At 41.3% G+C, this 24,575-nt stretch overlaps 1 protein-coding gene across 5 annotated transcripts in view; it reads right to left on the bottom strand.

Annotated features, from left to right (window-relative positions):
* The window catches only part of LOC117363217 (DNA repair protein complementing XP-G cells-like), a 650,515-nt gene that overhangs the window by 41,506 nt on the left and 584,434 nt on the right, over positions 1-24,575 (bottom strand). For all 5 annotated transcript variants that reach the window (XM_033950644.1, XM_033950648.1, XM_033950643.1 and 2 more), the window contains one exon: positions 10,029-10,113. In XM_033950644.1, coding sequence (XP_033806535.1) covers positions 10,029-10,113 — 85 coding nt within the window. The remainder of the gene's footprint in view (positions 1-10,028; positions 10,114-24,575) is intronic.

Genomic DNA, 24,575 nt, shown 5'->3' with positions numbered 1-24,575 from the left:
CTGAACTTGTCTGCTATGTAATTCTGTTCCCCCTGAATGTAGACTGCTCTGAGGTAGATATTCTAAGCAGTCGCTCAAAGCCAAATCTTTTAAGCTTCCTAGCAAAGAAGGAGAGATCATGTGCCTCCTTGCTTGTTTGACACATCCATGATCAATACTTTTTGATGAGAAGGCAGATGAAAAATCAGACCTCTGGAAAGATTGGATGAGATCATCCACCACTGAAGCGAACGTAGAAGAAATGATGTCATAGAAATGTGTTACAAGAGAGGATCAGTCACCTGAGACCACTGTGAAGCCAAAGTCCATTGAGACCTCTGGGATGGAGTCTCGCCAGAGGGGTCACGTGGACCGTAGAAGCCATATAGCCCAGAAGAACCATCATTCACCTGGCTGAAATGGTCTGGAGCTGGTCTACTTGATGACAAAGTTGAAGCAAAGCGTTCTGACGATCATATGGAAGGAATGCTCTCATTTGTAAGGTGCCAAGAAGGTTTCCAATGAACTGGAGTCTTTGAGATGGAAGAAGTTATGACTTGGGGAAATTGATCTCGAAACCCAAGTTTTGAAGAAACAAGATGGTTTGGTTTATGGCAAGGACAACATCCGGAGAGGAAGGGCCCTTTATGAGCCAGTTGTCCAGATAGGGATAGACTTGAAGACCCTGAGACCTCAAGGCTGCTGCCACTACGACTAGGCACTTGGTAAAGACTCTGGGAGAAGATGTCAGGTCGAATGGTAAAACCCTGTATTGATAGTGGTGATTTGCCAAAGGAAACCTGAGATATTTCCTGGAAGTCGGTGAATCGAGATACGAGTGTAGGCTTCCTTGAGATCTAGACAACATAGCCAATTGTTTTGATCCAGGAGCAGATATAGAGTGGCCAGAGATAGCATTTGAAATTTCTCTCTGACCAAAAACTTGTTGAGGGCTATGAGATCTAAAATCGGTCAGAGACCTCCCGTCTTCTTCGCTATTAAAAAATAGCAGGAGTAAAACCCTTGATTCCGCTGGTCGAGAGGAACTTTCTCGACAGCACTGAGGAGAAGGGACTGAATCTCCTGAAGAAGAAGAGAGGATTGGGGAGGGTTGAAAACAGACTATCTTGGAGGATGGTATGGAGGGATGGAGATGATATGAAGAGAGTAAACCTCCCGAATGATTTTTAGAACCCAGAGATCGGAGGTAATAAGTTCCCAACAATGGCAATAAATCTGAAGATGACAGCTAATCAGCTGAGGGAGAGACTGGAGCAAGGGGATTGGAACTATGCTCTCTAGCAGCAGGTCAAAAAGACTGAGTTGATTTGATGGGAGTAGCTGGCTGAGCCTTGGGCGGATGCTATTGCTTTTGTTTCTTTTGTTTAGGTCTCACTGGAGCAGAAGCTTTGGCTGAAAAACGTCGCTGATAAGATGAAGAAGGTCTGAAAGGCTTCGATGAGAAGGGCTTAGATTTAGGTTTTACTAAGTTGTCCCACTGATTCTCATGAGCCGTGAGTTTTTGGGTTGCAACATCTGTAGAAGCCCCAAAAATTTCATCTCCTAAGTACGGGGCATTGACCAGTCTATCCTGCAAATTGATGTCCATATCAGAGACTCTGAGCCATGCCCACCTCCTCACAGCCACAGACATGGAAGAAGCCCTGGATGTGAGCTTGAAGATGTTATAAGCCAAGTGAACCACGTACTTCCATAACTGAAGGACAGTGCTGATGAGATTTTGAAAACCTTTCAGTTTACGAGAAGGAATATGTTTTTGATATACTGGAAACTGCTTCATGAGATGTTTCAAGTAGCAGGAAAAATAGAAGTTGTAATTGACAGCTCTATTGGCTAACATGGTGTTCTGGTAAAGTCGTTGACTAAACCTGTCCATAGTATGGCCCTCCCCAGAGGGACTGATGCATAAACCCTTAATGGAGTAGATTTATTTAAAGTAGACTCCACAACTAAAGATTGATGCGCAAGTTGAGGTTTGTCAAATCCAGGCAGAGATATTATTTTGTATAGAGAGTCCAACTTCTTAGGAGCCACCGGTACTGAGAGGGGGGGGGACTCCCAATTCTTATAAAGAGTTTCTCTCAAGATGCCATGCAACAGCAATTTTACCATCTCTCTGGGGGGGAGCCTGATCATAATCTAAGGTTTCCAGGAATTCTTCACTATACTTAGTCAGCCTCCAAGTTCACTGAAATGTCCTTTCCTAATTGACAAATAAATCTAGAAAAGGACATCTTTTCAGTAGGAGAAGCAGCTCTAGCAGAAGAATGCCTCGGAGACTTCGATGCTAGAAAGTCATCAGCATCAGTGGTGGAAGGTGACGGGTTAGGATTCGAGTCATCCTGTAGATCAAAGTCTTTCAGGAAAGAAAGCCACCTGCACTTCGAGCCATGTTGATCCAGTGTAAGGGTCACTGAATGCTTGCGTTTATGTGAGACTTTCCAGACTTCATTGAACTCTTGTCAGAACGTCTGGAAGATGATGAATGATGGTGAGCAGATGATCGATGCCTGGAGGAACGATGTCTTGATGCGTGGGTGGTTGGACTGGAGAGTCTTTGGATCACATCATCGGAAGACTTGCTAAACTTATACTCAAGCTGGGCTGGTACCGGAAAGGAGAGGAGAGTGTCTGAAGCAGTAATTGAAAATGGTCCCCAAGATCCTCTCTGCTTCAAAAAAAGCACCGGTACCTATGGCTTCGATGCCTGTACCATTGGTGCTGTGGCATGTTCTATAGAGGATGATGAAGCACCCCTTGACAATGGAACTAGCTTCTTAGCCGCTTACCCGAAGGCGCAATATGCTGCGACACCAGCATCGATGCTGATGCCTCTGGTGATGTCGATATCTTCGGTGTCTGGGACTTCGACTTAGATGGTGTCGACAGTGCATCTGCCTCCATGCTAACACCGAACAGTTTCTGTTGCTGGAGAATACGATTTTTGATGGCACGTTTCTGCAGTGAAGAGCAGCATTTACACGATTGTACACGGTGTTCAGGACCCAGACATTGCAGGCACCAGCTATGGGGGCCCATTAAATCCCATCAGCGGGCGTGATATCGATAGGAATACTACCTCAGCCAAATTAAACTCGATGGCTGAGGCGTGAATAAAGGCCCTGCTGGGAAGAAAACCCGCGGACAGCGAAAAAAGTTAAAAGAAAAAAATTCTTTTTTTTTACTTTTAGAGAAAAGAAGAAAGGAAAAAACAAAAAAGAGCGAGCAGCGGGAAGGCAGAGAAAAATATCAACAAAAGGTTGAGAAACACAACTTAGCTCCGCGGAGAACTAAGAACCGAGGGACTGCGCACCTAAGTCAGGAGGGAAGGTGCTCGCGCATGTGCAGTGCGGGCTATTGCAAACTTTCTAAAATCTTAAAGTGGTGATGCACTTTTGAAGTGTCCGTACCGGTGCTCTGTCAGTGACGTCACCCACATGTCAGAATATGCTGCCTGTTTGTCCTGGGATAATTATACATTTAAAGGTATACCCACTGCAGACTGGACACAAGAAGGATGTCAGTTTATCTGTGAAGGAAAATACTGAATAATGCAGGATTTAAGTGTTTCTCTATCCTTTTTTTTTCAATATTTAGCCACCCACAGCAGATAAACTCTGTGAGAACTTTATCTACTACAACTACTAATCATTTCTATAGTGCTATTGGATGCAAGCAGCACTACACATTAAATGCCAAACTGTGCAACATAGTAGGTAAAAGCACTATGCCTGACAATATGACACAGGACCTACTACTATTAGAACAATGGTCATCGACTTGGCAGCTTAACTTCAATGCTAAAAAATGCAAAGTGATGCACCTGGGTAAAAGAAATCTGTGCAGGACTTACACGTTAAATGGTGAGACCTTAGTTAGGACCACGGAAGAACAGGATTTAGGAGTAATCATTAGTGATGATATGAAAACTGCCAATCAGGTGGAAAAGGCTTCCTCTAAGGCACAGGTGTCAAAGTCGGTCCTCGAGGGCCGGAATCCAGTCGGGTTTTCAGGATTTCCCCAATGAATATGCATGAGATCTATGTGCATGCACTGCTGTCAATGCATATTCATTGGGGAAATCCTGAAAACCCGACTGGATTACGGCCCTCGAGGAGGGACTTTGACACCCCTGCTCTAAGGCAAGGCAAATGATGGGTTGTATCCGTAGAGGTTTTATCAGCAGGATGCCAGAGGTCATAATGCCACTGTACAGATCCATGGTGAGACCTCATTTGGAATATTGTGTTCAATCCTGGAGACCACATTACCGGAAAGATGTGCTGAGAATGGAGTCAGTTCAGCGGATGGCCACCAGGATGGTCTCGGGGCTCAAAGATCTTCCGTATGAAGTAAGGCTGAATAAATTGCAGCTGTACTCACTTGAAGAACGAAGAGAGAGAGGGGACATGATCGAGACATTTAAATATATCACGGGTCGTATCGAGGTGGAAGAGGATATCTTCTGTCTTATAGGACCTTCTTCCACCAGAGGGCATCCGCTGAAAATCAGGGGAGGGAAATTTCATGGAGACTCCAGAAAGTATTTCTTCACTGAGAGGGTGGTCGATCATTGGAATGAACTCCCACGGCAGGTGATTGAGGCCAACAGCGTATTAGATTTAAAAAATAAATGGGATATTCATGTGGGATCTCTAATGAGGTGAGGGCAGGGGGTGGTGAGCAAAATCAAAGAGAAGGGTCAATGGAGTGGGCAGACTTGATGGGCTTTGGCCCTTTTCTGCCGTCATTTTTCTATGTTTCTATGTACTTTCTCTGACCTTAGTGGGCTCACAATCTAACTTTTTGTACCTCTGGGGTTTTTTCTTTATGAGGAAGAGAAGCATGCAGAAGAAGGAGGGCGAGGAAGGGACCTGGCACCACCAGGTGTACCCCAAGAGGCAGCAGCCTAACCTCCATGCTCAAATGACCTAAAAATACACCAGGAGCCAAATTTCTCAGCAGACCATCCATCACCTGCTGGAGATTGAGGAATACTAATTGACCAGAATGTATACTGTAAGGTTTAGCCCCCAAAATGTAAGGTTTTGGAGGGGTAATGTTGAAGCGGCCTTACAATCCGCCAGGTCCCAGGTTCGATACATCAATCATTACAATTAATGAGAGATAAAAGACAGTTTACCTGCCTTACAGAGTCCAGAGGAAAGAGAGAGAGGGGAGGGGATGATGTTCCAGAGAGTGGGGGGGGGGGGGGAGGGTTTACAGAGAGGAGGCTTTTATAGGTTGGAGTCTTATTCTAAAAATAGAAACTATTGTATTTCCCAGTATCTTTCTGTTTATAATTTGTAAACTGTTTGAAACAATGGTTAGTTTAATTGATAAAGAAGATGTGATACTTGCAGGCATGGTAGATAGGATTAGTCTCTGGCTACTTTGTCCCATTCAAGTAGCCTATCTTCTTGATAAACAATCCAGTTTGGCAGGATGCTTAATGTATGTTAATTCTGTGCAGGAGCATTTAGGGTCTATCTGCATCAACATTCCAGAGTCAGATTTATATAATGTCCCATAGGCCTTTGCTGACATTGGTTAGGCCAACCGAAAATGCTGACTGCTAGCAATGCTAGACTGACATGTACCATCTACTCTATCATCTCATATATGACAGAGTTCAGTTCATTTTGTGTCCTTTATCCCTACCTGCTGGTAGATGGTCATAACCCATCAATTTCTGGATTCCTCTGCTCTGATGACAAGGAACATGTGTTTTTAGAATTACATTGGAGACAATCCACTTATGCCTTCACAATTTATACCTAAAGCCCCCTACCCAAGAGTTTCATAATTAAACCAAACAATTGTAGTCATCTCAACATTATCCCTTTCAGAACAATCCTATAAAAATGCACAACTGAATATCATGCTTTTAAGTATTAAATTCACAATCCACTTACAAGAGTACATGACCATTTTATTTTAAAATTAACAAGCTTTATGAAGAAATCCCCACCGAAACTAGTGTATAACAGAAAATTACTCATTCTTTCTGCAAGTAAAAGCATGCACTAGTGTTTTTTGAGTCTGTGTGGCTGTTAAGACCTATTTTTTTGAGTTGATTGAATCTGCTCTTAGTTGTCTCCCTTCTCACCCCCCACCCCCTTAGCTGCTTCCCTAGGAAGATGCCTAGTCTGTTTAATGATTGGGGCAGCCCCGATTTGAGGATTAGTAAACAGGAGTTCTAGTTCTTCCCTTTTGAAGTATTATGTCAAAAATATGAGTTAAGCCCCACTCGTTTGTATCAGTATCTTCAGTGAAAACATGATGTGACCATATGAGCATGAAATGCAAATCCTAAAGACTCAAATTTAATAATGTGGTGCTAAAAGGATCAAAGTACAGGCCATTTCTATTAACTTGTGTGTTGCCAAGTTTCTAGCTCTAATTGGGCTTTACAGAGGTTATTGTACCAGGAGATGTCTATGCAGCAGACCAAAACCAGTGGAAAAGTTTTGGTCAAAGTTTAATACATCCACGGCCTCTGCTGAATTTCTGCAATTCTTCTATTTTATCGTGCAAAAGGCCATATGGAGCCTGGTGAGGACACAAAGTCAGAGGTCAAATTTCCAATAGATACCATTTTTGTCAAATGGCTATTGGCACCTTTTTTCATGCTTTTCTTTTGACATATATTTATGGATTTTTGGCAGCAGATCTAACATAGGATTTTCATTATTTTGGGAGTGAAAGGCAAGTTATTTTTTTCCAGGTACCAATGTTTTCCAGAAAAATTCCAGCAAGACATTGATCCACTTCTAGTAATGTTGGAACCGGCCATACCTCATTGTTAAATATGAACTAATTCCCTAGAGAGCTGGATTGATATATGGGTTTTGTGTATTGAATTCTTGAAGGATGACTGTTTTTCTGTTGGATATCTGGTCATTGCAGTGTGGCATCAATTTGAAGCCATACATCACAACTGAATCCCCAGTTGCTTACCGTAACAGGTGTTATCCCGGGACAGCAGGTAGATATTCTAACATGTTGGTGACATCATCCACGGAGCCCCAGTATGGACAGCTTTAAAAGTGCATTGTCGGGAGTCACGTGATGTGCTGAGCAGGGTAAGCCGTGTCTTGTTCGAACTCTGGGGCCCCCGGTCCTTTCCCACCTTGCCTAGCCTCCCTCGGTGTTTGTAACTCAGGGGTCGTGGTTGGAAAGTTGTATGGACAGGTTTGTCCAACATTACAGCCCAATTATGAGCGTAAAATCTACGAGAAAGGACAAAGAAAAGGACACGAGGGCTCAAAAATCTGACCCCAAGATGGCGGCGGCAGACCCGGGTCCCGTGCTCCCTTTATCTGAAGTGTATATTGAGGCGCTATCAGCGTCAGTGGTGCGGGCTCTCGATTCCCAATTTAAGCACCTCTCGGGCCAGTTAACATATTTGGAGACACTACTCACCGAAACGATACAGCGCACAGGTGAATTGGAAACGCGGGTGGCGCTGGTTGAGGACCCGCACACAGCATCGACCGTGGATCTTCTTTCCCTCAAAGAGCAGATCCAGCGCCAGGCTGAGAAACTGGAAGATCTTGAAAATCGTTCTAGAAGGGATAATTTGAGGTTGGTGGGCCTACCTGAGGCGATCCCCGATGCTCATCTTTTATCCACCCTCGAGTCCTGGTTGCAGAAGGAGCTTCCGTTGCCAGAGGGAATGGGGCCCTTGTGCCTCGACCGAGCGCACCGTCTTGGCAGGAGAGCTGAAGATCATACCCGTGCCAGAGTGACCATTCTCAAAGTGCATAATTCTGCTTAGAAGGCGGAATTTATGAGGCATTACAAGTTGAAACGGAACACCCTTTGCTACGAGGGAGCCCCGGTTAAACTTTTCCAGGACTACTCCCCTGACCTGCAGGAACGTCGTTGGCGATTTTCCAGGGTGTGCTCGACGCTGTTTGATCATAAGTAGCGTTTTATGCTGCTCTACCCGGCGCTCCTGAAGATCTGGACGAGCGACGGGTGGAAGAGCTATGATACTGTTGAGGCTGCCTAGGCATACTTGGATACCTTGCCGTAGAGCCTGGTCCTTCCTTGGCACCCTGAGTCAGCAGGAGCGGTGGGACTGATTTTGGACTTCAGGGGATCCTACTCCTACTTGAAGGGTTGCTTGTGGACAGTTTCTGGCCGGTCCTATTAAAGACTTGTTCAACAAATCTCTGGAGACAGGAGTGGTTCCTGGGGATTGGAGAAGAGCGGATGTGGTCTGCTGTCATCTACTATATTACTATGTCAAAGTTTCTGCGAGCCCCCGTAATGGTAAGGGGCATTTCCAAGCTCTGATGAAGAGTATCCCACTGGAATGACTTTTCCAGATGTGGTTATCAGTTTCCAATGGGGATAATACAGTTGGAGCTGAGTCCGAGTGATTGAGGAAGAGGCTGAGAAAGAGGAACAGCAGAGAAGGTTTTTTAGGAGGTTGATCACAATCTAAATCCTCCAAGTATTCAACACTGTAGACAGCATCAGCTTCTAGGTCAAATGGTAGTTCTTTCCCCAACTGCTTAATAAATATAGTGATAAAAAGACTTTCAGAAGATTTAGCCATTGGTGGTCAGTTGAGTGGGAACTTTGTTGCAGACTCAGAAAAGTCCTGAGTGTAAGTCCGTGGGATATGAAGGTCTTGATGAAGAAATGTGTCGAAGATCAATGCGTACTTCAAGACTGGTGCCAGTCTGATACTAGAAAGATGTATGATTCGAAGCTTTTGCTCTCTTCGAAGAACGTGAGGGAACGATGTTTTCTCTTCGAACTATCCGAGGAAGAACGATGCTCATTGGATTGCCGATGAAGAACTGTACCGTGGAGAGTGAATTGATACCTAGACATGGCCTGTCGATGTTGCTCCGGAGAAACCAGCTGTGGTATCGTAGGGCCTGGTAGCCCTGTACTTAAGTTGGACCAGTACCGAGGGAGTCAATACTGGGGTAAGCAGTTTATATGCATCACCCAAGTCCATTCAGAACATCGCGTCAAGCTGTACCCAGAAGGAAAGCACCAGTACCTCTGGCTTATCTGCCGGTACCATCGGTGCCATGGCTTGCCTCAAAGAGGGTGACCTTAATAAGGATGCACAAATCGAGATTGAGGCAAGCCGAAAGGTGGTCTTCGCTGCTTGGTCGGCATCAAGAGACTTGATGCAAAGTGACCTGCGACACCAATTGGGAAGCTGGCAGCCTCTGAACTGGCTTACTAGACAGAGCGATGTCTCCCTATGCCGGTTTAGATGTCTTCGATGACAAAGGTTTCTGATTGATGCACATGTCAGTCCCAAACAATCTTTCATATTGAAGTTTCTCACAACATTTCTGCATAGTAGTACACCTGGCACAAGTCTGGTGGTCTGGGCAAAGGGACCTGAAGCACCAACTATCGGGAAGAAAGGTTGTCTTTGGGCACCTGTAACAGTCCTTTTTTTTTTTTTAAGCCTACATTAGCCACCTGAAAAGTGGTCGAAAAGACCACATCAGCCAAATCGATGGTTGAGGAAAAATGAAAGTCTTGGCGGCCAAAGCCCCCCAGGAAAAAAAGAGGAAAAAATGTTCCTCTTCTTCTTTTCTTTTAAAAAAGAAATAAACTTAAACACAACTTAAGAAAAAAATGCATGAGCAAGGCAAATGGCAAAAAACTGAACAATATTCAGAGACATGACTTCTTAGCTCTGCGGAAAATTAAGAACTGAGGAGCTGCAAGCCTGCGTTGGGCAGGAAGGCACTCATGCATGTGTGGTGCGGGCAGTTCACAAACTTTCTTAAATTCTTAAAGTGGCAATGCACTTTAAAAGCTGTCTGTACTGGGGCTCCTTGGATGACATCACCCACATGTGAGAATATGCTGCCTGCTTGTCCTGGGATAACTTCCTTTTATGTATGTGTTTGAATGTAGCCATTGGTTATGTTGATGTGAGGCGGGGTGCAGTTTCTGTTCTTTGTAAGTTGCTTAAAAACTAATATAACATTCTATTTTCAAAACACAAATGAATCTTTAGATAAAATAATTATAATTACCTTGTATGCATTCAGTTGTCTTAGAACAGGTAATAATACTTCATCTGTTTTTGATTGGCACCAGCCAAAATGACTCTCACAGAATATGATTGGCAGTTAAGAATTTTAAGAATTATAACATAGAACCTTTAAAAAAATGTTTAAACAAGAGTTATAGTGGTGATTTCCAGTTCTACACATAGGTGTTTTCATACTTCTAGCACGTATATACCTTTAATTCGTACAGTAATCATTTCCAGGCTTTTATGCAAGTTTAACAGAAAAATCTGTTAGAAAATACCAGAATAAAACATTCATTAAAAAAAAGAAAATGTTTCAATAATAATAATAAAATAAATGGTGGATGGTATGAGCCCTGAGATTTATATACTCAAAGGAAAAAGTAGTTGCCTGGCCCTTAAAAATAAATCCTGATATCACAGAGAAAACTCTTAAATGAATGTATAGTGCTATACTTAGCACTATAAACCATCATGGAACATTTCAACCTTTCGATTTTATGACTGGACTCTTCAGAACTGTTCTTTGCTTTGCATCTACCATTTGCATTTCAGTCCCCTTCATTGACTCATTCATGGCACATTTGCTTCATGTCTTAAAACAAAGGTTTATCATATTCTTTTGGAATTCATATTGCTAAAAGAAAGTGATTTGATTTATAAATGGAATTACAGTACCAAGAAAAAGTATGAGGAAGAATCCTAGTTGGTTAAATTCTGGCCATGCCACTGTTGCCAAATCTGATATAGCAATATGGTATATAGGCTTGAAAAAGCGCATGTGAATGCAGACTTCCTATCTAGGCGGGGGGTGATACTGCTGAGTTGGGACCAAGGATCCCAAAACAACAGGGGAGGGGAGGTATGTGATGGGGTATATGTCTGTCATGGAGAGGTGAGAGCCCCCAGAGATCTACCAGGATTGGGCCTTATAGGAAATTATGGATCTGAGGTTAGTCCCATAACCACTTGTATAGTTAGGAACAATGCACTGAGACCCTGCTGTGGGTGGTTGCAAGGTAGGGGGACTAATCTTCAGGTTCCCTTTGATAATTCTCTAAGCACTGGAAATGAGATATTGAGGCCCAACAAATTGAACTGAAGAAACATAAAAACATAAGAATTGTCACTGCTGAGTCAGACCAGAGGTCCATCATGCCCAGCAGTCCGCTCATGCGGCGGCTCTCTGGTCTAAGACCAGCACCCTAACTGAGACTAGCCCTACCAGCGCATGTTCTTGTTCAGCAGAAACTTGTCTAACTTTGTCTTGAATCCTTGGAGGGTGTTTTCCCCTATAACAGCCTCTGGAAGAGCGTTCCAGCTTTCTACCACTCTCTGGGTGAAGAAGAACTTCCTTACGTTTGTACCGAATCTATCCCCTTTCAACTTTAGAGAGTGCCCTCTTGTTCTCCCTACCTTGGAGAGGGTGAACAACCTGTCCTTATCTACTAAGTCCCCTTCAGTACCTTGAATGTTTTGATCATGTCCCCTCTCAATCTCCTCTGTTCGAGGGAGAAGAGGCCCAGTTTCTCTAATCTTTCGCTGTATGGCAGCTCCTCCAGCTCCTTAACCATCTTAGTCGCTCTTCTCTGGACCCTTTCGAGTAGTACCGTGTCCTTCTTCAGGTACGGCGACCAGTGCTGGACGCAGTACTCCAGGTGAGGGCGTACCATGGCCCGGTACAGCGGCATGATAACCTTCTCTGATCTGTTCGTGATCCCCTTATTTATCATTCCTAGCATTCTGTTGCCCTTTTTGCTGACACCGCACATTGTGTGGACGGCTTCATCGACTTGTCGATCAGAACTCCCAAGTCCCTTTCCTGGGAGGTCTCTCCAAGTACCGCTCCGGACATCCTGTATTCGTGCATAAGATTTTTGTTACCGACATGCATCACTTTACACTTATCCACATTGAACCTCGATGCCCATTCATCGAGCTTGATTATGTCACGTTGCAGATCTTCGCAATCCCCCTGCATCTTTACTACTCTGAATAACTTTGTGTCATCCGTAAATTTAATCACCTCGCTCATCATACCTATGTCCAAATCATTTATAAAGATGTTAAAGAGCACAAGTCCAAGCACAGAGCCCTGCGGCACCCCACTGGTGACGCTCTTCCAGTCCGAGTATTGTCCATTTACCACCACTCTCTGTTTCCTATGATCCAGCCAGTTTTTAATCCACGTGAGTATTTCACCCTCAGTTCCATGGCTTGCAATTTTCCGAAGTAGTCGTTCATGCGGAACCTTGTCGAACGCCTTCTGAAAATCCAGATATACAATGTCAACCGGATCTGTCTGTTTACTCCCTCAAAGAAGTGCAGCAAGTTCGTCAAACACAATCTGTCTTTGCTAAAACCGTGCTGACTGATCCTCATCAGCCCGTGTCCGTCAAGGTGATCAATGATGCTGTCCTTTATCAGTGACTCAACCATCTTTCCCGGTACCGAGGTCAGACTCACTGGTCTCCCCTCGAACCTTTCTTGAAGATCGGTGTAACATTTGCCACCTTCCAGTCTTCTGGAATCTTTCCCAATTTGATCGGCTATTAGTTGAAGCAGTTCAGCTATGGTCCCTTTTAGTTTCTTGATGAGACTCGGATGGATGTCATTAAGTCCCGAGGATTTATCACTCTTAAGCCTATCAATCTGCCTACATACCTCCTCTAGACTGACCGTCAATCCTGTCAGCTTTCCGTCTTCGTTTCCAGCATATAGCCTGATGGGTACATCTTCTTCGGTAAATACAGATGCAAAAAATGTGTTCAGTTTTCAGCAATTGCTTTGTCCTCCCTTTATTCAATGGTCATCCAACGGTCCCATCACTTCCTTTGCGGGTCGTTTCCCCTTAATATATCGAAAGAACGGTTTGAAGTTCTTTGCCTCCTTGGCTATTTTTTCCTCGTAGTCTCTTTTGGCCCCTTTTACTGCCTTATGACACCTGTGTTGATGTTGTTTGTGCTTGTTCCAGTTTTCATCCGTTTTTGACCTTTTCCATTCCTTAAATGAAGTTTTCTTGTCTCAGATCGCTTCCTTCACCTCTACAGTGAGCCACGCCGGTTCTTTGTTCTTTTTCCTCTTGGATCCCTTGTTGATATGCGGTATATATATATTTTGCACCTCGGTGACTGTGTCCTTAAAAAGGGACCAAGCTTGCTCTAGCGTTTTTACACTGCTTATCCTCTTCTTAATCTTCTTCCCTACCATGAGTCTCATCCCTTCGTAATTCCCTTTTCGGAAGTTCAGTGCCGTGGCTGTCGTTTTGGACTGATGTTTCTTCCCTGCGTCCAGATCAAAGCGGATCATATTGTGATCGCTGCTTCCCAGCGTCCCTTCTACTTCTACATCTTGTGCTGGTCCTCGCAGGCCATTTAGAATTAAGTCCAGAATTGCATTTCCTCTAGTATTTTCCTTGACAAGTTGTTCCAGGAAGCAATCGCCAACAGCATCCAAGAACTTGGTCTCTCTAATGCAGCCGGAGGTGCCTAGGTTCCAGTCTATTCACGGATAGTTGAAGTCACCCATGATAACTGTGTTACCTCCCTTGTGTTACCTCGTCTGTCATTTCTCCATCAATTTCTTTGGACTGCCCTGGGGGTCAGTAGTAGATGCCGATCTTCATTTCCAGGCCATTTGTTCCTGGAATTTTGATCCATAGAGACTCTAACTTATCCGTCTGTTGTGGCGTGTTCTCTCCAGCAGATTCAATTTCCTCTTTGACATATATGGCAACACCCCCACCTTTTTGAGCCACTCTGTCTCTGCGGTATAGTTTGTATCCTGGTAGCACAGTGTCCCAGATGTTGTCCTCAGTCCACCATGTTTCCGTGATGCCTATGATGTCAACGTTATCTTTTGTGCTATGGTTTCTAATTCACCCATTTTATTTGTAAGGCTCCTTGCGCTTGTGTACATACACTTGAGTTTGCAGCTTTTTCCTTTCTTGCATTTCCTTCCTTCTTGTGTCCTTTTCAATCTCTCTTGCTTGTAATCTGGTGACATTCCCTCTATCTTCTTGCACGGTATCCTCTGGGTATACCGGTTCCCGAACCATCAACTCTCTCTCTGTCGACTGTCGGCTTTCCCCTTCTTCCTAGTTTAAAAACTTGTCCACTTCTCTCTTGATGTTGCTTGCAAGTAGCCTCATTCTGTCTCTGCTGAGGTGGAGTCCACCCTTTCTGTAGAACTTGCTCTTCCCCCAGAACGTTGTCCAGTTATGCATGAAGTCGAATCCTTCTTCCTCACACCAGCGCCACATCCACACGTTGACTGCTTGCAGCTCCACCGGCCTCTTCTCATCTGCCCTGGGTACCGGCAGGATCTCTGAGAATGCTATCCTCTGCGTTCTGGTCTTCAGCTTCCTTCTTAGCATCTGGAACTGGTCCTTCAGTACTTCCCTGTTGTAGTTCCTATTGCTCACGTTGTTCGTCCCCACATGGATCACCACCGCAGTATCTTCTTCTTCCACACTGTTGAGGATCCTGTCGATGCGGCTCACTATGTCTTCTACCTTGGCTCCTGGTAGGCAGGTCACCAGCCAATCAAGTCTTCCACCTGCTATGTGGCTGTCAACTTGTCTGATGATGAAGTTGCCCACGACGATTGCTGTTCTCTCTATCTTCTCCTGATTCTCCAGCCTCAGGTCCGTGTCCCTGGTGTATGTCCATCTCTCCTGCTGCAGGTCCATATCCTTCGTTCTCCCTACTGTATCACCCATTTCTTCCTGGTGGTTGTCTGTCGGGTGGTCCACACTCTCTGTAGGTGTCTTTCGGCAGTTCCACTGTTGCTGGTGATTTTCCACGGCCTCCCTGTATGCCTCCTCTATGAACTTCTCCAGCTCTCGGACTTCTTCCTCGAAGGTGTCTTCCGTCTTGTTCTCTGCTTCCTGTCTGGACGTTCTCTGCATCTCTGTCTCCCTCCTCCCCTGCTTGAAGTGCCTCCAGTTCCAATATTCTGCCCTCCAGGAGTCTGACTTGTCTCTTCAGGCTCTCCAGTTCTCCGCATCGGGTGCATATGTAAGACCGCCTCCCAGAGGGGAGGTAGTCATACATATGGCAGACGATGCAGAAAACTGGGTAACTCAACATCTTGCTTCCGTCTGCTGCTTCCATTGCTGTCTGCTTGCCGGTCTGCTGTGGATGCCTTCTGGGTCTGCTGTGGTTGCCCTGCTCTTTTATCTGCCTTTTCCCCCCTTTTGTTCTCTCTGCCTCTCTCTATAGCTGCTTTTCTCCTGCTCAGAGTCAGATCAACTCTGCTCCATTGGCCCCGCCCCTTTTAAGGCAGAGCTTTGGTGGTGGATGTCGGGGGTGAGTGGAGCTAACTCTCACTGATTCCCCTCTTGGTCTCCTGCCTCTGCTTCTCTCTCCTGCTCTTTTATCTGCTTTTTTCCCCCTTTGGCTTCTCTCTCCCTCTGCCTCTCTCTGTAGCTGCTTTTCTCCTGCTCAGATCAACTCTGCTCCATTGGCCCCTCCCATTTTAAGGCGGAGCTTTGGTGGTGGACGTCGGGGGTGGGTGCAGCTAACACCGATTCCCCTCTTGGTCTCCTGCCTCTGCTTCTCTCCTGCTCTTTTATCTGCTTTTTTCCCCCTTTGGCTTCTCTCTCCCTCTGCCTCTCTCTGTAGCTGCTTTTCTCCTGCTCAGATCAACTCTACTCCATTGGCCCCTTCCCTTTTAAGGCGGAGCTTGGGTGGTGGAAGTTGGGGGTGGGTGGAGCTAAGAAAACCCAGGAAGGTAGAAATCCTATTAAGCCCTGATAGTGGGGAGGGGATACTTGTTGATCCCAGGACTTGAGAGGACAAAGACAATTGAGGAAGACAAAGACCTCACCCCAACTGTAAAGGAAACCACATATTAAGACCCTGCAGTAGGGAAACCTAGTGAACTAGAGACTGATCACTCCCTTTAGAAGGAAAGATGCTTTTGGTGCTGGCGACTGTTGTCAGAAGAGAGTACTGTTTTCAGAAGAACTGACCTTTAGGAGACTGAAGCAACTGGATTACTGAGGATCATGGTTGCAATAATAGAAGCTGAGGACCTTGGATCATAGACTGATATCTGGTTGGAAAAGAAGCCAAATTGAGCAAGCTATGGACTAACTTCTGGTTGGACAAGCGAGGCTGGAGGGTAACAGTTGACAGTGAGCTTGTACAATGTTAAAAGTAAAGACAATAGGTTTGGAGAAGATATGCTCATTAGACTGAGGCGTGATAAAAATAAATGGTGGTGGTTGTTTAAAATTTGTAAATGTTCTGACTGCTTGGAAATGTGTGCTGAGCAACATATCCATTGAAAAGAGGGCATGCATGCAGAGAAGTTTGTTTCTTTTTTTTAAAATTTCTTTATTCATTTTAAAACTGTCAACAAGTAATTCATTATACAATCATATACACTATAATAATACTTATTAATCATACATTCACTGAAATCAAACTATAACTTCGCCCTCCCATCCTTCTTCCAATATAATCATATAATTTAATACATATAAAATCCTTCCCCCTTATACTTCAATAATCAAAAGGAGAGAAATAAATTATTAATTACTCAATTAGAATTAATCCTTACAATAATTTGTTAATGATTCCCAGACCTCCATAAACTTTTTATAACTTCCTCGTTGGACAGCTATTATTTTCTCCATTTAAAAAATATAAGAACATAAGAACATAAGCATCGCCTCTGCCGAGTCAGACCATAGGTCCATTGTGCTCAGCAGTCCGCACCCGCGGCGGCCCCCCAGGTCCGTGACATGTAAGTGATCCTTTACTTAAGACATTTTATCCTATATAGTACCCCTCTAACTATACCCCTCAATCCCCTTTTCCTTCAGGAACTTGTCCAACCCCTTTTTTTAAACCCAAAATCGTACTCTGCTCTACCACCTCCTCCAGAAGCACATTCCAGGTATCCACCACCCTCTGAGTGAAGAGGAACTTCCTAGCATTTGTTCTGAATCTGTCTCCCTTCAATTTTCTTGAGTGCCCTCTTGTTTTTGTTTCCCCCGCCAGTCTGCAGAATCTGCCCCTCTCTACCTTCTCTCTACCCTTTATGATCTTGTAAGTTTCTATCATGTCTCCTCTAAGTCTCCGTTTTTCCAGGGAAAAGAGCCCCAGTTTCTCCAGCCTCTCAGCATATGAGAAGTCTTCCATGCCCTTTATCATTTTTGTTGCTCTTCTCTTGCACAATGAATTCCACCAAAAAACTATAACTTAATCTATCATAATTTTTCCAATTACTCATAATTTGCTGAATAGCAACTCCTGTCATTATGAGTAAAAACTTATTGTTTTTGTTAGATATTTGACTTTTTTTTCCTCATTGAAGTTCCAAATAATATTGTATCATATGAAAGTGCCACCGGATTTTCAAGTAAATTATTAATTTGACTCCAAGTAGATTTCCAAAAATTATATATTAAAGGGCAAAAAAACAATAAATGATCCAATGTTCCAGCTTCAAGATGACAGTGCCAACATCTATTAGACTTAGAGCCATCTAATTTTTTCAAACGCACCGGGGTCCAGAATGCTCTATGTAATAGAAAAAACCAAGTCTGTCTCATAGATGCAGACACTGTACACCTCATTCTCCAAGACCAAATTTGTGGCCATTGAGACGCAGTAATTTGATGCTTGATCTCAATGCTCCAAATGTCCCGAAGACCATTTTTTGGTTTTTTATTTATAAATCCAGATATTAATTTATACCACTGAGCAGCCTGGTGCCCCAGGAAGTCCACCTGAAAACACAAGAAAGGCAAACTGTACTATGGAGATGATGCGGTATATAAACTTAAGGTTTAGATTAGATTAGATTAGATTATTATTGAGATTTTTCCATTCAGGGATCCCTGCCTGAATGCTTGCTTCAATTGCAACCATTTATAATTTTGTAATTTATTAAGATCATATTTGTGTTGCAATTGTGAAAAATCAAGCAACTTTCCATTTGAAATAACATCATCTAAAGTACGTATGCCTGCCTTCATCCAATATTTCCAGATGATCTTATATCCGCCAATTTTAATCTTGGAGTTTAGCCATATGGTCTGATATGTTGATTTGAGGATTGAAATAGGTGTTAAATTATCAACATATCTTAATGTTTTCCAAGTATCTTCTGTGATCTTTATATAATTTAGGCATTTTGATACTAAGAACATGACTTAATCTCAAAGGAAACATGAATTGCCATTCCAAAGTCAACCAATCCGGAAATTCCTTCATGAATTCAGGGAGGATCCAATACATACCTTGACGCATAATATAGGCTTGATGGTACCTATAAAAATTGGGAAAATTTACCCCACCCTCCGCAATTGGCTTTTGCAAAGATACCATAGCAATTCTTGCAGATTTTCCAAGCCAAATAAATTTTGTTAGAATACTATTTAATTTCTTATAAAAGGATCCCTGAAAATAAATTGGTAACATACTCATTTGATAGCAAACTACAGGCAAAATCATCATTTTAACAGTCTGAACTTTCCCCCACCATCACAAGTGCAAAGGGTTCCATTGTTCACACATCTCTGTAACCTTTTTAGTAAAGTTTTTTCATTTATTTTCATCGTTTCTTCTAATGTGTTTTGAATCCAAATTCCTAAATATTTGATGCCTTCATCTTTCCATATAAATGAAAATGAATCAAATAATCCTTTTTGACAATGAATATTTAATGGAAGAATCTCTGATTTATCCCAATTTATTTTATATCCTGATATTCTTCCAAAATTATTAATTAATTCTAATAAATGTGGAATGGTAGAATCTGGATTCCTCAAATGCAGCAAAATATCATCCGCATATGCCGAAACTTTATATTCCCGACCTGAATAAGGAATACTTTGAATCTCCTTTGATTGTTGTATGACCAGTAAAAGGGGTTCCAATAGAATATCAAACAATAAAGGAGACAGCAGACAACCTTGTCTAACTCCCCTCTGTAATTCAAACTTTCTAGACATATTATTATTAATATACAATTTAGCAGAAGGGGAGCTTTACAATGTTTGAATCATTTGTATAAATCCTGAACCAATTCCAAACTATTTCATTGTCTGATACATAAAAGACCATTCCACATGATCAAAAGCTTTCTCTGCATCAAGTGACACAGAGAAAGCAGGATCTCTTAAATTTTTTGATATGTTCAACATATGAAACGCCAGTCTGGTGTTATTAGAAGAATGCCTTTGAGCTACAAACCCTGTCTGATGCATTCCAATAATATACGGGAGAGCCTTAGCCAATCTCAAGGCTAGAGTTTTTGCCAACAATTTTCCATCCACATATTAATGTGGATGGAAAATGAAATGGGCCTGTAGTTTGAAACCGAAGTAGTATCTTTATTTGCCCTTAGGTAATACTATAGTTAAAGATTCAGCCATAGTACCTGTAATACAACCTTTATTTAGTTGATCTTGATATAAATTTAGTAATTGGAGTAGTAAATAATTTTGAAATGATTTATAAAATTCAACAGTGAAGCCATCTCCACCTGGAGCAGATCCTGCTCTAAGAGATTTCAATGCTATCTGTATCTCATGCAACGTTATCGGTTTTTCAAGGGATTCTTTTAAATGATCAGGAATTTTAGGTCCATCAATTAATTTTAAAAATTCAATTCCATAAATTTTTTTATTCGAATCAAGCTCGGAAGAATATAATGCTTTATAAAATTTCATAAATTGTTCCAAAATGCTATTAATTTGGGAATGAGTTTTCCCTTTTTCGTCTCTAATAGCTACAATATTTATTTTCTTTTTCTTTACTTTAAGATAATTAGCTAACATTCTTCCTGCCTTATTAGAATTGTCATAATACAGTGCCTGTTGATAAAATAATTATTTTTTAACTATTCTAGAGGAAATCTCATTATACTTATATTTATTTTTTAATAATTCCTGTAATGTGCTTTGTTCCCATTTTAAGGCCAATTTTAATTCTAATTCTTTAATCTTTTCTTCCAAACTGGAGAACTCCTTTTTGAATTTTTTCCTTGTATGTGCTGAGAACGAAATAATATGACCTCTTATAGTAGCTTTAAAAGCATCCCATAGAGTTTCTAGAGATTTCCTCAGAAATATTCAATTGGAAATATTCATTATTTTTTTGTTGTAATTCTTCAATAAAGTTATCTTCAGCTAGCAAAGCATTATTAAACTCCATACAGGTCTACTATAATTTTGATCATTTATTTGTAATTCTATCCATACACCTCCATGATCTGAAAAAATAATCTGATCAATAACAGCTTTTATAACTTGCTGAATTAAAGTATCTGACACAAAAAATAATCTATTCTTGAAAAAGATTTATGTACTTAAGAACAAAACAAAAATTCCTGATCTTTAAAATGTAATATCCTCCATATATCTTTTAATCCACAAGATTAGACTAGATTTTCTAAACCTAATGATTTCATTATTCTACTTGGTTTTTTATCAATCAAGGGATCCATGACTGCATTGAAATCTCCAGCCACAATCAATTTAGTTGTAGCCAATGGTAAAAACAGCTGTTGAAGAGATTTAAAAAATTCAGTTTGACCCGAATTAGGTACGTAAATATCAATCAGCGTCAAGGTATCATTCCCTAAACTCATTCCCACTTGAACCCATCTTCCCATAATATCTGCAGAAATTAATCTAAAGCATACAGTACACTTCTTATTTACTAAAATAGCTACCCCTGCTTTTTCCCCCCTTGCTGGAGCATAAAAACAATGTTCCACCCATTTCCCTCTAATTTTGATGATTCATGATGAGTTTCTTGAATAAAATATATGTCAGCTTCTTGTTTTTTTAAGAAATTTAAAGTTTTCTTTCTTTTTATTGGGTGATTGAGGCCATTAACATTTAATGAAAAAAACTTAATAATCATATCTTAATTTCATATTTTCTAACATATAATCTCCAAAATACACCTTCATTTCCCTCCAATAAACAATTAATGTATCTTTCCCCAACCCATATATTCCCTTTCCCTTCCCTCCCTCTCCCCCATAAAAATCTTGACTGCTTGGAAGTGTTTATGAGAAGCAAAACCCCAAAGCTCTCCCCAAAAAATCTATCTTAAAAGAAAATCCAGTTGAATCAAATCATATTAATCAAATCCTGTAAATCATATTGAAATTGAATAATTAATTATAAATTAATATATCATTAATCTATATTAGGTAGAATAAAATATCCATACAGACATTGATTAAACATTTATAACTTAATATTTCTTTAACTCACTTATCAGTTAAATAATCTCTGCAATCCCTATGTTCAATTGATAAGAAAAAATGACTTACGAATATATTTATTTCTCTAATATCTTTTCCAAATGTATATAATTTTATTATCACCTTGACTTCTTAAATTATAACTTAGAAATCATACTCTATTTTTTAATTAATTAAATTGTTCTGACAATTTATTCCAATTTTTAACATGACAGACACCATTATATGATTTTATATTATTCAACTACCTATTTTAAATTCATTTTATATATTTATTGTGATAAATAATCTTAATTATTAATTATTAATGACTTGTAATTAGATTCAATTAATCTTAAAATAACCCTGCACATATGACTCAATTCTGTTTTAATTTATATTCAATTTATATTAATTTATATACAATAAATAAACTTCCTTATCTTAATGAATTAATTAATTATTCCTCTTTCATCTTTAATTCAATTAGTTTGTTTAGAATTTCATCAATACATTGCTTTTTCTATCTAATATTCAAACTTAATACCTTTACTTAATCTTATATCAATAAATTTATTGAGTTATCATTGTGATTAAATTAGGGATGCATTCTATTTGTGTAATGAGGAATAAATATATTTTTAACTGTCTAAAATCTGTAATTCCTGAGGATAATTTAAAATACTTTAAAACAATGCTGTTGTTCTCTATATAGGATCTCTTATTATCTTAATAATGACCAGATTTCCTTCCTAAGTTGTAATAATTTAGCATTATTATCTCAACTTACAATTCTTTTATTCAGAAGTATCATGTAATCATTGTAAGAATAGCATTTGCAAAGTTGTCTGTTGAGACCCTAACTTTAAAACAAAAGTCCTTGTTTTAGTCTACTGTTCATTTTTAAATCGACAACACTTCTCCTTTGCTCCTCATTGAACGTAGTTCTTTGATTGAAGAGCAAATAAGCAGTTCAAAGTAATTAAGTGCACTTCAAAGAACAAAGCAGGGAAGCCTTTGCAAACTTTCACAGAACTCGGAGAGAAAGCACAGTCATCATCATATGTTTCTTCAGGGAAAAATTCCAACCACAGATTTCCCTTCACATCGTGTCTCAATATGCTGTCTGTTCCAAAAAAACCAAAATAAAACAAAAACTGATGATCCTGTCCCCTTTCTGGATTTCCTCTGTTGATTCCCACATCCGAGATTTCAGCATTGTTACAAATTACCACAATCTTCTGTATCCACATTAAAATCGGAGAGAAAGCAGAGTCATCATCTTATGTTTCTTCAGGGAAACTTCAGTCTCAGATTTCCTCTCGGCCAACTACAGACACTGCACATATTCTCACAACCGAGATTGCAGCATTGTTAAAAAGATCCACACAAGTTTCATCTGAGAGATGAGATTTTATCCTTACGCCTATATAATAAAGATGTTGTCTTTTATTCATCGCACTTTTCAGTCATCATTCCTGCAGATATTGGAGCATTGCTCAATCCTTGTTTCTTACAGACCGAAGATCAGACATCCACAATCAATCACCCATCTCAAACTGTATCAGTACTTTACAGATAAAACTCATATGTCAAGGTCCTCTGCTCTTCTCATTTTTCAAATATTCTTACTCTTTTATCTATTTCCTCTTTTCCTTCTACTATTAATGATATATCTCTTATTCTCATCAATATGGTATTACTTACTTTCAAACGGTGCCTATTATCAAAATCTTCATTATGTCAATTCCTTTTCCCTTCTATATTTTCTCAATTTATATATTCATTGGTTCTTTTTGTTGGGAAAGGAAGTCTAAAAGCTCTTCTGGTTCCTCAAATTGGCATGTTTTATTTTCAATTGTAATCCTCATTGTCGCAGGATACATTAGACCATATCTTGCCCCTAGTTCCTTCAGTTTAGGTCTTAACTGAAGGAATTTTTTCCGTTTTTCAGCAGTGGCTTTAGCAAAATCAGGAATAAAAATCAACTTTGTCCCTTTATATTTTAAGTCATTATTGGCTTTAGTCAGATTTAAAATTGCAATAGCCTGTTGATACCTCATTACTCTGAAAATTAACAGTCTTGGAATCCCTTTATATTTGATTTAACCGGGATTCTATGAGCTCTCTTGATCTCTAACGGAAATCGAGGGCTCAATGGCACTAATTTAGGACTAATACTTTTTAAAAATGCGATGGCATCTTTCCCTTCTAAACCTTCTTTTAAATTTAAAATTCTTAGGATCACGTGATGCACTGAGCCAAGGCAGATGCAGGCTGCCTGAGCTCCCGGGCCCCGAGTCCTGAAGCGCCCTGTTACTAGCCTTTGGAGGTGAGCCGGGAGACAGCACTTTGCAGCGCTTGCTGTGCACAATATATGGACAGATTTCTGTCCTCTCCTGCGTCGCCGATGTCCACCCGCACTCAAAAAAAGGATCGGGACCGCCCGCAGCACGGCGCTGACAAAATGGCGCCGGTCACCTCCACAGCCGTGATTCAGCAAATAGCGCCGGAGGCGCTGACGGCCCTTACTCAAGCAGTAACAGTGGCAATGCAGCCCAGCATAGAAAAACTTTCTGAACAGCTCCAAAAGCTTGAAAATCTACTTATGGAGACTACTAGCCGCACCACAGCGCTGGAGACTCGGGTTTCCAGCGTCGAGGATACACAGCAGGCACATGACACCACGTTACAGGAACTGCAGGCTCTGACTCAAAAACAAGCAGAAAGACTGGATGATCTTGAAAATAGATCCAGAAGATCTAACTTACGTTTTTTGGGGATTCCGGAAACAGTACCTGGTCCTAAGCTCCTGCAGGTGCTGGAGGCCTGGCTGACCAGTTCCTTTCCCTTGAAGGAGGGCCTGGGGCCTATTTGACTGGAGAGAGCACACCGGCTAGGCCGAGAACAAGCAAGAGAGGTGAGGCCTCGCATGGTAATAGCCAAACTTTTAAACTATAACCATAAAGTGGAAATCTTGCGCAAATATAAACAACTTCGGGAGACTTTAGCATTTGAGGAGTCTGAGGTGCGCATTTTCTAGGACTACTCTGTGGCCCTAACGGAGCGCAGGAAGCAATTCTACCCACTTTGCTCCTCTTTGGCTGAAAAAAAAATATGCTTTCTCTTTTTATATCCAGCCACTTTGAAAATTTACCATCAGGGACGCTGGCAGGTATTTGAGGCCGCGGCTGAGGCGGCCCTTTATGTGAACACTCAGGTGTTGCCTCAGTCGGACCTTACATGAAAGAGCACATGGTGTGCTTCCTTGTTTGTCACATGCTCCTGTGTGCCTGTGGCATTGTGGATGCACCGGGATCTCCTGGTTTGGGGG

This window comes from Geotrypetes seraphini, chromosome 6, assembly GCF_902459505.1.
Source record: "Geotrypetes seraphini chromosome 6, aGeoSer1.1, whole genome shotgun sequence".
Taxonomy (NCBI): domain Eukaryota; kingdom Metazoa; phylum Chordata; class Amphibia; order Gymnophiona; family Dermophiidae; genus Geotrypetes; species Geotrypetes seraphini.
Note: the sequence above shows the minus strand (reverse complement) of the source record. Positions and strands in the feature narration are given on the sequence as shown.